The following is a 15,286-nucleotide window of genomic DNA, read 5'->3' as shown; positions in this document are numbered from 1 at the left end:
TCAAGGGCTGGAGAAAGTCCTTTATTCCGAGCCCTGTTCAATTTTCGATAAGACACATATCATAATCTGATTCTAGAGGTGGGCATGTTGATGGTCTAGTGATGGATTCACTGAGCGTTGTTAACACATTTTGAAAAAAATCAAGCCCTGAATGAGTAGCATATATTTAAAGAACACCTTCTTTCACAAGAAACAGAAAGGTTTTAACTTCTTTATGTAGTATTTACTTGTGTAATATGCATCTTAAATGTCTCTGGCTATGTCATTATTTGCTGTGATATATAAACTCCTAAGGGCAGGGATGGTGTCTGGTTCATTTATTTTTTAGAGCGCCCAGAATAATACTGTGACCAATGAGGTCTTTAATCCATTTGTATGCTACTGTTGCAGATTGGAATATAAACTGTGTCCCATGCTCATAAAGAATACTATTGCATTCTTAGTTCAGACTTTCTAGAACCAGAGTCTAATGAAACATTTCTGTTAGAACAACATTGAATATCATTACACACAGCCCAAATATATACTTATTGGTTTATTTTAATTCTTAAAGGGTCAATATTAATTGATTATCCATTCTAAAAGCCTGTACAGTGTAGAAAATGTGAAAAATGCTGAAAACCATATAGAAGAAATAAAAAGTCCTCTTTAATTCCTGTGCCACAAGAGAATCTCTTTGGACATTTTGGGGTGTGTGTGTGTGTGTGTGTGTGTGTGTTTTCCTATAAACTCATTTTAAAGTGTTATTAATATTAGCTAATCTTTAACTAATTTTAAGACTTTCAAAGGTTTCTTCTTACTGTGAGTTCCATCCTTTCAGCTTGTGATCCTGTGTTCTTTCCAGGAAGAATTACCGTTTTGTTATTTTCAATGTATTGAAATGTGTTGTGAGTTAAGGGAAAGCATTTGTTGTGAGCGGCTAGTGACTGACTCCTATTTCGAAGGAAAGTTGTGGTTACCATGAAGGAAAATTAATCCATCTTGCCCCAGTGCATTTGTTCCCAGGTGAACTACTTTGACTGTTTCCCTAGGATTATGTCACCCACCAAGGTAACTTTCTGTTTCAGTAGGTGATGTTAAGCAACAAAACAACACCCTTTAAGTTAATCAGTTTTGGAAAAGAGAGACTGGCTTTATATCCCAAGGCTTTGATGTGTTTAGTGGTTCCTGTAAGGATCTGCCTCTCTTTTGTTTTGATTGACAAGTCCCTTCCTATATATTTGAGCAGTCAAGCAGCCTGGTACCAGAGGGTAGAGACATTTACCAGAGCAAACTTCTGGCACTCATTGTGATTTTCTGACCTCTTGGGTGCAAGTGTGAGCTCTAAAAGGAGTTCGCTCCAGCAAGATCAGGTAAGTGCTTCTCCATATTTGTAGCTTCAGTCCACCAGAAGGCAACTCCAAAGAGCCCTGCTAAGGTGACAGATCAGAGGACAGATCAGAGGAGAAGTAGATGAGACCGAGATATCCGAAAATAAATAATTCTGTAGCAGTAATGAATTATTTGAGGCGATAATGAATGGAGGACATTCCAGCCACGTAGTGTCCACTTTCCCTTTAACATCCAGGTGTGTTCTGTCCTGCGGGCCAAGCCTGTAGGGAATGACTCTGGTTCCTGGAAAAGCACAGAAAATCACCATGACCCAGGGAGGATAGACTTGACAGTAGATTGGGATTAGGTTTTAAACCCTTCTAATGCTTTCCAATGTGTGGATTTAAATTGAATCACAACCAGGTGCCTATTACAGTGGAAGCATAGAGCAGAGGCAATTTGTAGCTAATAGGATACATTTTTATGAATGCTACCGAGTCAGGTGCCGGGAGTCATAATATCTTATGCACATCCCTGTTTTCTGTGCACTGGGTTGGTAATAGTACATCTGGGCATGGAGTTTTTTTTTTTTTTTATTTATTTTTTATTGCCATCCCTTCCATTTCCCCATCCATGACACTAAAAATATAATTTTGAGCAGGTAGGGAACATGGCACCAAATACCCTAGATATGAACAAAAATAATTTGTGTGTGTTTGTGGAGTATGTTCAGATATGCATTACTTTTCGTGTGACTCATATTTTGCATTTATTTTGAAGAGACCATTGGAATAAAGCTCTCTAACATGTGAGTCAAGTCCAGCAGTTGGGGAACAATAAGGAAAATCTTGAGAATGCCCTAGGGGAGGGGTTAGGTGTCTGGTGAGCACAGTAGGTCCGTGGAAACCATGCTGGAGTCAGAGGACTATCTGGGCCATTATGTTGGTGTCTGTGGGCATTTGCACTTTCTTGGCTCATTTCTTCTGAAATGCTAAGAGCAAAATGCCTTTGACAGTGACCATAATATCATTGGTCACTCCCTAGAAGGAAGCTGGCTCTCTTTTTAGTTTTTTTTTTTTTTTAAAGATTGATTTATTTATTTCAGGGAGAGAGCGAGAGTGAGCACAGGTGGGAGGGACAGAGGGAGAGTCTTAAGCAGGCTCTGTGCTGAGCGTGGAGCCTGACGCCCGGGCCTGATCTCACGATCCCGAGATCATGACATGAGTTGAAACCAAGAGTCTGTCTCTTAACTGACTGAGCTTAACTGGGAAGCTGGCTCTCTTAATAAACTCTCTTTCCTTTCCATCTCTGGAAGAACACCATGAAGCTGGCATACCTTTTCCTTGGCCCCATGGCCCTCTTCCTCCTCGCTGGCTGCAGCTGTGTCCTCAGCACCTCCAGTGGGAACCTGCTCACCTTTGTGGGCTGTGCCGTGAGGGAGTTCACTTTCCTGGCCAAAAAGCCAGGCTGCAGGGGCCTTCGGATCACTACAGATGCCTGCTGGGGCCGCTGTGAAACCTGGGAGGTGAGTCTCAAGACTGAAGGCAAAGCCTTCAGGCCAGCCACCTGGGCTGATTCCTGTGTTCACTTTTTAAATAAAATGAGGTAGAGTGGGGGCATTCCTGCGGAATTTTTTTAATGACAATTATTTGGCATTCTCCAAAAAAAATCTGAAAGAAGCATGATTTTGCCCCTCTAACAAAGCATTGATAAAATTAATATTCATATTTACATAGTGTCTGCGTATTTGGGAATCATCTCTGGAAGGTTAAGATATGCTATTATTCTACACGTTTTCCATATGACATGGAGGAATCAAGGAGCGAGTGACTGCCAAGTTATATGCATAGTCAGGAGAAAGTTGGGAATAAATCGCTGGTTCAAGCGTGTCATCAAACTTTCTCTATATTCTTCTACCTGTGATCTAGCCAGTCAACAAGAGATAGGCCTTAGGCTGTCAAGCAAGGCAAGGGCAGGTCCTCAGTTCTTCTCGCAGTGGCTCATGCACAGCGTGGCCCTATCCCAGCTCCCCACTGCAATTTGTGGGGACCTCAGGGATTGTCACAGACATGTCCACAAAGTCCCTTTGTAGGCAATGATATCCATCTAGCCTCTTAAGAGGCATTACATTTAAAATGAGGTTAAAAATCTTAGACAAAGTTAGAACTCTATTGGGCTGAGGTGAGGAGATGTTTGCAAGATGAGAAGAAAAGGGCCCATTCATCATAGAGTGTCCCATCACGCCATGGAGTGACTGTTGACTCTGTACTGAGGTCCGAGTTGGTTATTAATGAAGCTGCAGTGAGGGTTTGTCACCCTGGTTCAAAGACTTCTAATGAGCACCCACTATTGGAAATTCCAAAGCCAACATCCAAGATTCTCAGCAATATGAAGTTTGCCTATTTTCCCAATGTCTACCCATGTCCTGAGCTTTGGTCTTGTCAGACTGATTTTGAAAAGTTTTATTAAACATCCCTTGTGAAATCTCACATTTGGTCTTTTTCTCATATCCCTTCTCATTTTCATCTGTTGTTATTAAATATATCCTATGATGCTTGTGTCCAGGGCCAACTCCTTCCCTAGAGATTTTCTGACTCCCTGGTCAGCCTGGACTCTGGTTTACCTTTTGTGTTACTTTTCCCCACCACACAACACAAGATTGTAAGTTTTTTTAGGAGAGAAGTTTCATTCTTGCGCCTTTGATAGCCCTTGTTGAAGTGTCATGTAGGAACAAGACACTCAATATATATTTGTTGAACTATACGGGATTGACCTCTATGTGGAGTCATACATCTTTTAACCTAATTGATGCCAACTTAGAAGTCCATGAGCACCACGAGAGGACACTGGCATGAGAAAAAATAGCCATCTTGTCAGGGACTCAGAGAGCAACCTGCTATCACTTAGATAAAAGTATGACCCCATGAGTGGATTGGGGATGGTGATGAAATCTCCAAATGAGATAAAGCTATTCCACCCAATTTGCTGTATTTTTTGCATCATCTAGGGGTATAAGACCTAACAGCCAAATGGAAATTCAACTGCTAAGGATACCATGGCCGTGACTTGACATCAAACTGACTTGGGGACCTTTGGTATCTTCTCGTATTCAGGGCTTGGCCTGGCTGTGTCTACCCTGACTCAAAGTTCATTTCTCAGCTCTTTGGAGCTCTTTCTGGGCCCAGATTTCAAACTGTGTTTCCTTCAATTCAGCTCATTTTCCTCTTCTCTTTAAAAATTGATGAATGTCTTTTTTTTTTTTTTAAGATTTTATTTATTTATTTGACAGAGAGAGATCACAAGCAGGCAGAGAGGCAGGCAGAGAGAGAGGAGGAAGCAGGCTCCCTGCCGAGCAGAGAGCCCAATGCGGGGCTCGATCCCACGACCCTGAGATCATGACCTGAGCCGAAGGCAGTGGCCTAACCCACTGAGCCACCCAGGCGCCCCTGATGAATGTCTTTAATTGGATCCTGGGCACCCACAGGAGGTCAGGGACTATGTTCTCACGGAGAAATGGAAGCATCAAGACAATTAGAGAATAAGATTCTCCTTCATGTTAGCCAGCTTTTATTTATGCCTTTACTCTACTGTATGTACAGGGAGGTCACTTACAGAAAATAAATAAAAGAATGAAATTTATTTTCCCAGTAATCTGAAAGTTTCTGAGATATAAAGCACTTATTTTTGGGAACTGGAGAGCATGTCTAAAATGAGGATGTCCGTGACAACAAAGTGGCTGGATTTACTTCAAAGGTGGAACATTGCTGAAAATAGCCTTTGCTCCTGGCCTGGGTTTAGGGTTGTCAGATTTATCAAAAAAACCCAAACCAAACCAGATCATGATGGCAGTTTAATGTGAATGAGAGATAAACAATCGTGGGGTTTTTTGTTTTGTTTTGTTTTGTGTTTTGTTATTGGTATAAGTCTGCCCCATGAAATATTTGGGAGCATATTTTACACTAAAAAATTTTGTTGTTTATTTTGACATTCAAATATTACTGAGTGTCTTAGATTTTATGTGGCAACTCTGCTTGAGATTCCAGATTACTGAGGGTAAGAGGATACGAAGCAAACTGAAGAGGTCTTAAAAAGTGGAGAAAGCTGTGATATTAACTTGAGCTCTTCCGCGTAGTCCTTAGAAAAAGCAAAGCCAATCTTTTTCATGATGTTCATGGAAGAACTTTGTTCTGGGCCTCATTACCTATGTTTTACGTACCCAATACAAGTGAAGACATTGTTTTTTGAAAGCTTGTAAGTTGCTACTTTGATTATTACTTCCTTACTCTTAGAACAGCTCTGGTAGGAACAAGAGATGACATTTACTGAACACTTACTTGGTGCTGGGCCTTGCGCATTCCATCTGTCATCCTACCTTATCCCCATAAAGAGGCTGTGAGGGGAAGATTTTGTTTTACAGTTGTGGATTCCGAGGCTTTAAGAAACTAAGTGGACTTTCCAAAATCTTCAGCAAGTAGCACAACAGGGGCCTAAGGTTAAGGGTCTGATTACAGGATTTGAATTTTTTTCTTTTCTTTTTTTTTTTTTTAAAGATTTTATTTATTTATTTGTCAGAGAGCGAGAGGGAGAACACAAGCAGGCAGAGAGGCAGGCAGAGGCAGAGGGAGAAGCAGGCTCCCTGCTGAGCAGAGAGCCCGATGTGGGACTTGATCCCAGGACCCTGGGATCATGACCTGAGCTGAAGGCAGCGGCTTAACCCACTGAGCCACCCAGGCGTCCCTCTTTTCTTTTTTTTTTTTTTTTTTTTTACACAGTCTTGTGGCCTTTTATTTTTTGTACACTTATCATGCCATGAATTCCTAGGGAAGAGGTTGCACCAGATCAGGTTCTTTTCTGCTGCTTCTCACAAAGTATGCTTCTCTGGGTGGAGCAGGCTGGCGTGTCAGTTGAACCCAAGTACCTTTCTCTTTGGCGTCCTTCTTTTTCTGATCACGTTCTTTCATGTGCTTCAGGAAGCTATCTAGGCTCTTTGAGGGCTTAACCTGCTCAGTATGTACATTCATTCTCTTGGCAAGAATCTTGACCTTAACCTGTTCGTTTATAACAATGGCAAGAGCAAGCTGGGTAACACTATAGACTCTTCCAGATTTGCCATGGTAACATTTGGGAGGACACTCCTTTTTGAACAGTGCCTGTTCTCTGGATGTCGACAAGATCACCTTTCTAGTGGATTCTAGTATGTGACCAAGGGAACAACTTGCGTTTTCTAAAAGGCCTAAAGAACATAGTGTGGGTGCCTCTCATTTGTGTTGGTCATTTTGGTGAATTCCTAGAAGATGGAGGTTCCACTCCAGGGCTTGAGATTTAAACTACTATTTTGTGCTCATTTCCTGATCTCTAGGCTCTTTATAAAATTATCTTGGAGTTCAAGATGTATAAAAGGGGAAGTCAGAAAGTGAATCCTTTGATGATCAGAACAGCCCACAGGGCATTCTGGAACCTTCCTTGCTCTGTCTTCTGTCATTGATTCAACAAATAGCAATTGAGAAGCTCCTCGGTGACAGGGACTACTCTAGGTAGTAGAAGTGCAGTAGTGAGTAAAATGGGCATAAATCCTTGTTCTAATGGTGGGGGAAACACAACACAAATAAATACAATATGTAAAGTGTCACCCGGTCCTAACAAGTGCTACAGAGGAAAGAATAAAGCAGGAAGAGGGTGGGGACATGGCAGGGTGTGGAGGTGGGATGTTGCAATTTTAAAGATGGTCAGGAAAGGTTTCTGTGAGAAGGTGACACTTGAGCAAAATGGCAGGCTGGCAAAAGAGTCAGTCATAAGGGAGAAGAATGTTCTGGGCACTGGGATTAACAGGGCAAAGACTCTGGAGTGGGACTGTTCGTGGGTGGGTCTGAGGAACGATCAGGGACTCCTGTGGCTGGAGCAGAGTGAGAAAGCAAGACAGGGAGGATGGAGACATAGCAGAGGGTCTTGAAGGCGCACGTCTTTGACTTTTACTCTGAGTGAGATGGGAAATGTCTGGGGCTTTGAGCAGAGAAGAGATAGGATCTGACTTAATTTTAAAAAGAATTGCCTGGGGCTGCTGTGTCATAAAGAGACTGTAGGGGATGACGGTGGAAGAGAGACCAGTTAGAAGACTTTTGCAATGATCAGGAATATCCACTTCCTAAATATTTACTGAGCACTTGCCATGTGCCATGGCTCTTTTGGGAGCTCAGGATATGGAAAGCAGGTTGCTGCTTTCAGAAATTTGCCTTCTACTGGGACGAGAGAGATTGACAAGTAAATAAATGACTAGTGAGTTAATTTCTGATAGTGATAAATGGTACCGAGAACAAGATACAGGATGGTATGTTCTAATGGGTTTTCTGTTTTCTACTTGTGGGGACAGAAGCCCATTCTGGAACCCCCCTACATTGAAGCCCATCATCGAGTCTGTACCTACAACGAGACCAGACAAGTGACAGTCAAGCTGCCCAATTGCGCCCCTGGAGTGGACCCCTTCTACACCTACCCCGTGGCTGTCCGCTGTGACTGTGGGGCCTGCTCCACGGCCACCACGGAGTGCGAGACCATCTGAAGCTGATGTGGCCGGCAGAACACAGCTGGTGGCCTTGAGCTTCCCAGACCCACCTGCATGGGCAGCACGAGCAGCCTTCCCCCTGCATTCGAGCACTGTCTAGTTTTGTCTACCCCTGTGGAGGAGGGTACCTGTCCCCCTTAGGTCCAACTCAGGCACAAGGCCCAGAGGCAGCCTATTGATGCTAAAAATGCAAAACAGTATCTGTGTTTTCAACAAAATAATTTCTCTGGCTCACACACTTGCAAATTATTTTGTCTTTACCTTGAATTTCAGAACGTAATCTGCATATATCCCAATCTTCCTCCAATTTAGATTTATAATATGCCAATGGTTTAAGTACAGTGGGAGTAATTAGGAAATGGGTCTAGAAAGTCTTTACGTTCTCATGTCTTATTTAACAATTGGTCTCTGACGAGATTTATGATTTAAGGGCCGGAAATTAATAAAACCAATGCTTTGTCCTCACACCCCCAAAGAAAATCCAGCTGCAAGCTTCCTTCAAGAAAATACTCCCTTCTTGTTTTAATTGAGTGCTTACCTATATGAGAAACAGAGATTGCTCAGATTAAAAAAGGAGACAACAGTAGCTGAAATTGAGAAACCTCCAGTTCTGGGTGATTCTTGGCCATGCATAATTCTCAAAGACCTCCTGAATAAGGAGGCCCTTTTGTGATTAAAAACAAACAAACAAACAAACAAACAAACAAAAAAACAGCCTCAGAAAAAAATATGTAACTAAAGCCATCATTTAGGTCTAAGGACGTTGCAGCTAAACTCTGATTTTAGACTCATGTGATGCTCTCCCAAAGCTAGGCCCAAAATGATTAATCACAAATACTCTTTCTCATTTAGCATATTTTAAATTTGTGACTTTTTTAAACTCAGAAATTTTGCATGTTTGTTGGGTAAAGCTGCGCTGCTGGCTCGGGGGAAGTCTGTGATGGTCGTCGAGCTCTTGCGCTCTCTAAAATCTTACAGCAGCTGATTTTCTGTGATTTTTTTTTTTTTTAACTCTGGTATTATGCAAGTGTCTTTAATTCTGGCATTTTGGGGTTGAAATGAGCCTTGTTCCTTAATCATGATATGCCAAGAAAATCTGTATTAACGCCAATAAAGCAAGTCTTCTGTCTTTTGACTTCATGAAAACTTTCAAAAAAGTCTTTAGTTTTTTTAATATACTTGGAATAACAACAGCAAGCACACTCAAAATGAACCCCAAAGCTACTTTCACTTACACATTAATTTAGGATGTCACATTTAGGAAGGGACTGGATTTCATGATCCCAGAGGTGGCTCTGTTGGGACTCAGACCCCTGGCATATCCCAGCTGGGAGCCGGGAGTGCTCGTGGAATGAGGAATGGATAAGTCCTCATGAAAATAGGAAGGTGAATGTTGGGATTGATGGTCAAGGACTAGGATATGGAGGTGGACATCTGGGGACAAAGGACATGAGAAAAATCCAGCCCAGTCTTTAGTGCAGATCTGTTGGTAGGCAAGAAAGTCACTCTCACATAACAAGTAGTTGAGCACCTGCCATCTCTGCTGGCCAGTGGGTGGTGGTTAGGGACAATGTGGCGTGGCCCTTCTCAAGCGTTTTCAGCCCGTCCCAAAGAACTTCCCTCAGAATTTTCTGATAGAAAGGGCTGCCTTTTAGAGAAACTTAGGGAAGAAAAGCAGAAGCAGTAAGGATTTGTTACAATGTGAGAGAAGGTGACTACAGCATCTGTAAGGGGCCCTCTGGGAAACAAGGGGTACACTGCAGCAGGATATTGAGGACAGTTCAAGGAAGATGCTATTTATAAATGTGTGGGAAGAGTTAAGGAAACCAACAAGGGGTGATAAAACGCTCCAAATACTTATTTAGAAGAGGTGAGCATCTCCTAGGCTGAAGGAGAAGAAGAGTAAGTGATTATCAGACCCCAGAGAGAGTGGAAGAGGAATGCCACCTGGGAGCTGTGATCTTTTTTAGGATGACCCAGCCAGTCCCAAACCAAAGCCTGGTGGGGAGAGAAAGTATCCCCAAATCACTCTGTTCCACATTCTGATTTTTAGCAGAATTAAATGGGAAGGCAGAGAGCAAGGGAGCTGGGAGCCCATTGATTCAGTCCATAAGTGTTGGCCTCCTGAGAAGCAGGTTGAGTAAGAGTGGAGAGTGGATCTAGGTGGTGGTGGTGGGGGGTGTGAATGGATAAAATCCAGCATAGCTATCTTCTGGGATGCTTAGCTGAAATGCCACAGGCAGTGATGTTAACTGTCGGGGTGGGGGATGGGGAGGGGTCATAAGGCATCCATAGCATCACAATGACTAAGAGTTCCCTGGGTTGGGCTACATATGGAAATGTATGTGCTGGCTAATCAGTATCTATAACATCTGAGAGATGCAGGAACAATGGAAATTGTCAGGACTGTGGGATTAGTTGGTTGTTAAATACAGTCAAAGCATTCAGGGCATGACATGAATGCCACAACTGAAGACATCCTCTGTTCCTGGAGCTGGAGGGCACACTGTGCCCAACACCAGGCCTCAGACCTGAGTGGGAGAGCTGCTGCATTACTGAAAAGGCTGCATCCACTAGCCCAGCAGCTCCTATCCTTAAGTCAAGGTCCTTCTCCTTCTAGGGAAGGAGTGGGACACGGAGGGCTGGAATGGGGACAATTAGTGGATGAGTTGAGTTTCCCTAGCGGAAGGGGCCCACTTCTCCTTGGTAGAGATCAGCCTCCCCTTACTGAGGCCAGGCCGAGGCCCCAGCCAAGGAGGATGTTGCCTGTGTTAATACTTGACCTCTTCACATACTTCCCACAACCTCTTATCGATAATTAAGTTCAAATCTAAGGATAACCCAACCAGGGAAGGACTTTCTGGGTGATGGTAGAACAAGATCTTCCACAGAAGCTGCCTGAGGACTCGAAGAACATAAACCGGGATTAGTTAGAATGCACATGAGAGTGGATCTTGAGGGTGTCGGGCTCCCATCTCAATGGATGAGGGGGAGGGTGGCAGAATTTAAGACTGGATAGGGGTTTTTTTAATGGGCACCTTCTCCCATGAATCAGGACTTAACATTCTTACACTTGGATCTTGTTCTACTGAGCTGTTGGGATGGCTCTTTAAAGCTTGGGGAAAATGGCTTATATTAATGGAGAGAAGATGCCAGAACTGTCCTGGAAGAATATTTGAGGATAAAAGGCTCAGGGAGGTGGGCCTGCTGGAATGGATTTATTACGTAGGACCCGCGAACTCATCAGTTGACTCTGTTCACCTGGAGGTTCAGCAGACACTCCCTTCACAGAAATGTTAAGGGATGCATTAGAGAGGGGCACCTGCTCCCAGAGAGGCTCTATAGTGGTTGTCCTTTGTAGACTGGGGTTGATGGCAGGAGAAACCACCACAGAACTGGGCTTCCTAGTGTCAGCAGAGATGAGAGGATCTGGGATAGCAGAGCCCAGGTGATGACCTGTAGCTGGCTGTAAGAGGGAAGGTGAACGTAATTGCTCTAACAGGCAGTGAAACCGCAGCAGTCGTCAGAAGACTAATCTGCAGGATCTGTGGTGTTGGCTAACATTCCACGGTGTCCCCGGTCCATGGTATTAAAGAAATGAATATATATATATATGTATGTATATATATATTTGAGAAAGTTATTAATTAAAAAGTGAAATACCTCTCTCCATGCTAGCCTTGAATCTTTTTCAAAGTTCTTTCTTCCCGCTCCCTCTCTCCCCCACCATTCCTCCCTTTCACAAATATTTATTAACCTTAATTTTGTGCAAGGCACTGCGTCTGGGAAATATAGATATGAATATTGCTACCACTGATGGATGTTTTTACTCTAAACAGGATCCTTTCTATTAATTCTTCTTAATTCTGGTGTCAATCATGCTTCTAGGCATTGTAATTGCCATTTTACCATTACCATTATATAGATAATGAAAGTGATGCTCAGAGAAGTCAAGTAACTTGCCCGAGATCCGACAGTTGAAAGGCAGCACGTGCCAGGTTTTTCTGACCTAGAACCAACCCCTTTCCACTGGGGCGTGATGCCTTTTCCGAGGGCTCCATCCTAGTCATTACTGCTTGGGTAAGTCTTTGAAGTCCTTGAGTTAGTCTATCCTCACTAACATGGATCAGCATGTTTGCAGTCTCTCCTGGAGGTGGCTTGGTGCCAACCGGGGTTGTTCTATGGAGATTGCAATTTTTTCTACTTTTCCGTATAACCTTTAGGAAGATAATGCTTTGCTGTAGCTCCGATCAAAGCTTACAGCAGGAGAGATTGAAGGAGAAAAGGAGCGAAGCCTCAAAGGGTAATTCAAAGACACCTACTGTAGAAATGAAGGTTGTGTGCTTTCAGCTGATGGCCCAGGCAGTGTGAGCACTGAGTGGAGGGGAATGATTGTCCAGTGCCTTGAGGTGAGCTCTAGATAAACTCTCAGCAACTCCTTGCTCCTGGAAATGTGTCTATTTTGCAATTAACAAAAGGTAAGGAGAAGGGGAATTTCCTGAAATTTTTTTCTATGGGGGCGTTTTTGAATGAAATGTATAAATTCGCACGCTCATTCTACTTCTAGGTTTATTAGCTCCATTGACTGATGTGGTAATTCATGTTTTCTTTCTTTCATTGATTGGGAAAGAAAGAGCCACCAGGAGAGAACCAAATTTTGCCGCAGGGACCCAATTCACTCTTCAAATTATTTAGGCTTTAAGTATAATAGAAAGCATTTCTGGGATCTTAAGTGAGGTGTATCTCTGAAAATAACACCACATTGATTAAAATGTTTATTTCATAAAGTTTCCCAGAGAACTGCTTGTCTTCTTCACCCAGGAGATGCTTTCTATAAAATAAGGGGCCCCTTATCTTTTTTTAGCTTTCTTCAAAACATTAAAGCAAATTATTAAGAAGTAGCTTTTAAACCACTATTTAACAATTCTGCAAATTTTATTTTCTGTTGAAAATTTCTACTAGTGAAAGTTTACTTGGAGTGGAAGAATTTTGGTCATTCTTTGCTAGATGAATCTTTTGGGATTTGTTTTACAATGAGTTCCCTTTGTTTTAATGAATGAGATTGTTTGGAATCGTGTACAGGGAGATCCAGAAGGCTTAGTGGCTGATTGTTGTGATCCTGGGGTATCTGAAGAGGTGATGTCTAACAACAAGAAAAAGAAACAGGGACAGGATGAGAAAAGAAGGAGCAGGTGCAAAGCACTGTAATTGGTAGTGTATGGCAGAGACTTGTCTCTAATGTTAAGGAATTTAGAGGGATTATTCTAGTCTCTGATCAAGGTCCTCATTATCAGGAGTGAAGTAAATATTTCCCAAGCTCTTTTGCTTTATAATTGACTCCAAGTTCCTCTGACTGTACAATTTCATTAGCATACTGAATAATTGAGGTTTTTTTTTTTTTAAAGACTTCCCAATATACAGGATCATATATACTTTGACCTTGATTGTGGGCCAATAGGGCTTGGGGAAAATCATTCAAACCCCAAATACAACCACTCCCCAACGAACAAACAACATTCCCTCAAAGAGAATACTTTGCTTTAACATAGAATATCAATATTACCAAAATGAGAATGGTAATATTCTTTTGGTGATGCTGAAGATACAATTACCAGCAAGAAATATAGGTATCTCTGAGTCACAAATAATATACAACTTAAAATTATTTAAAAGAGCATTTATTCACTTAAAATAAATTTAAACTATGCATACACAAAAAGGGCTATGATGAATTATTGTCATCTCGAGAATGGATACATGCAGAACTATGAGTTTAAAATAGAAATTTAATCCTGTTACTTTGCAGGTTCTTTCTACAGGAAATGTATGAACAGATCACATGCTTTCTTGGCCTCTCTGTGTTGTTCCTGGAGATTTCTAAGCGTCTACAGCCTGGTGAGGTACACTAAGATTCTAGGCTGTTCCGAACCTCCATCTTCTGTCTTCCTCTTGAAATCTGCATATCAAGATAAACTATTTGGAGGGGTGGGTAGCCAATTTTACTGAGTGGATTTAAGACATTGGAATTTTAAAATCGGTTGGAAATGTTTTTAAGAGGAAGATTTTGTTCAACATTTAGCTCCTGCTTGAGCTACCTTGGGAAGCTAAAGCTGAAACATTTCCCTATTGAAACATAAACACCAGTTAATGAGAAATAAGGTCCAACTGAAATGGGATGCAAATTTCAGGATTACCAAAATCTGAGCCAACTTCAGGACATAGCCAAAAGGAACCAATGTGCCACTGGTTCACTCTTGCAAGCTCTGCGCTGTACGCTGAGGACGAGGGGAGGAGTAGAAGCAAGTGGGCTCTGATCAGGGTGTTTCTTAGCACTTGATTATTTCCATGTGCTTAATTTACTAGGAATGTTTTTTATTCAAAAAAGGAGCTCTCAGATATCTTGGACTGGGATTTTCCTTTATTGTTGCCATAAAGGGACTAGAAATCAAACATTTAAAAATTACGGGTAAATGAATTCTTAAAGAGAGATTGATTGTTGATGAGAATTTTCTTGCCCTACTAGTTTCTTCTTTTTATTTATTTATTTATTTATTTGACAGACAGAGATCACAAGTAGGCAGAAAGGCAGGCAGAGAGAGAGGAGGAAGCAGACTCCCCTCTGAGCAGAGAGCCTGATGCGGGGCTCGATCCCAGGACGCTGGGATCATGACCTGAGCCGAAGGCAGAGGCTTTAACCCACTGAGCCACCCAGGTGCCCCACCCTACTAGTTTCTTACGAAGAGAAAAAACAGGCTTTCTTGTGTGAAGTGTTGGGTATGCAGAGCAGTGGCCGTCCATGGTGTAAAAAGCACTTTTTGGCAGCTTGGACCAGTGGTTAAGAGCAAGAAATCAAGGATATATTTGCAGAATGAAAAATAATCTTTGGTAAGACTTTGTTTTGGGATTTGACTAAACCCTTCCGAGAATGCTGGCTGCTTTGGGTAGCCAAACTGCTCCCAGATGTAAAAGCTGTCCCAGTTTATAAGTATTTTCAATTTAAAGGTATCTTGGGACACCAATGTGTTCCCGCATTCTAGGGCATGAAAGAGGACACCTAATTTTGAGTACTGAGATCAGAGGTCTATCAACAGAGTGAAGGGAAGCCGGCTGCAGGAAGGGGAAGGCGGTCCTTCACAGAGGAGGTGGTCCCTGAATGATTGTACCTGCACAGTGACACCAGGTCCTTATTTGGGAATGGAATTGTTGATCTGCTAGCCAGGTAACTAGCAACCACTTGGAGGTACAAAGGAAGTGGTGACCCGGTGCTCGCTCTTCATTTGTTTGAAGAGAGGTATAATTTGCCTTCAGGACTTCTTCAGCAACAACAGGATTTGAATAAGGTGATACACTTCCATGTGCGTGTGTTTGTGTGCCTGCACGAGTGCATTTTTAAAGAGCTCTTGTACATGGGGGAGG

At 42.4% G+C, this 15,286-nt stretch overlaps 1 protein-coding gene across 3 annotated transcripts; it reads left to right on the top strand.

Annotated features, from left to right (window-relative positions):
- The first annotated feature begins 2,632 nt into the window (after positions 1–2,632).
- On the top strand, positions 2,633–8,961 carry GPHB5 (glycoprotein hormone subunit beta 5). 3 transcript variants are annotated; one of them, XM_047737647.1, is made up of 2 exons: positions 2,633–2,836; positions 7,679–8,961. In XM_047737647.1, the coding sequence occupies exons 1-2, from the start codon at positions 2,633–2,635 to the stop codon at positions 7,865–7,867; spliced, it is 393 nt and encodes a 130-aa protein (XP_047593603.1). In that variant the 3' UTR covers positions 7,868–8,961. The 3 variants fall into 3 exon arrangements, 1 of the variants encoding a protein (XP_047593603.1); XR_007128739.1 differs by lacking the exon at positions 2,633–2,836 and adding an exon at positions 6,800–6,845 and having other exon boundaries at positions 7,679–7,762; XR_007128738.1 differs by lacking the exon at positions 2,633–2,836 and adding an exon at positions 6,846–6,929 and having other exon boundaries at positions 7,679–7,759.
- Positions 8,962–15,286: the final 6,325 nt, after the last annotated feature.

The sequence above is a fragment of the Lutra lutra genome, chromosome 7, assembly GCF_902655055.1.
Source record: "Lutra lutra chromosome 7, mLutLut1.2, whole genome shotgun sequence".
NCBI lineage: Eukaryota > Metazoa > Chordata > Mammalia > Carnivora > Mustelidae > Lutra > Lutra lutra.
Note: the sequence above shows the minus strand (reverse complement) of the source record. Positions and strands in the feature narration are given on the sequence as shown.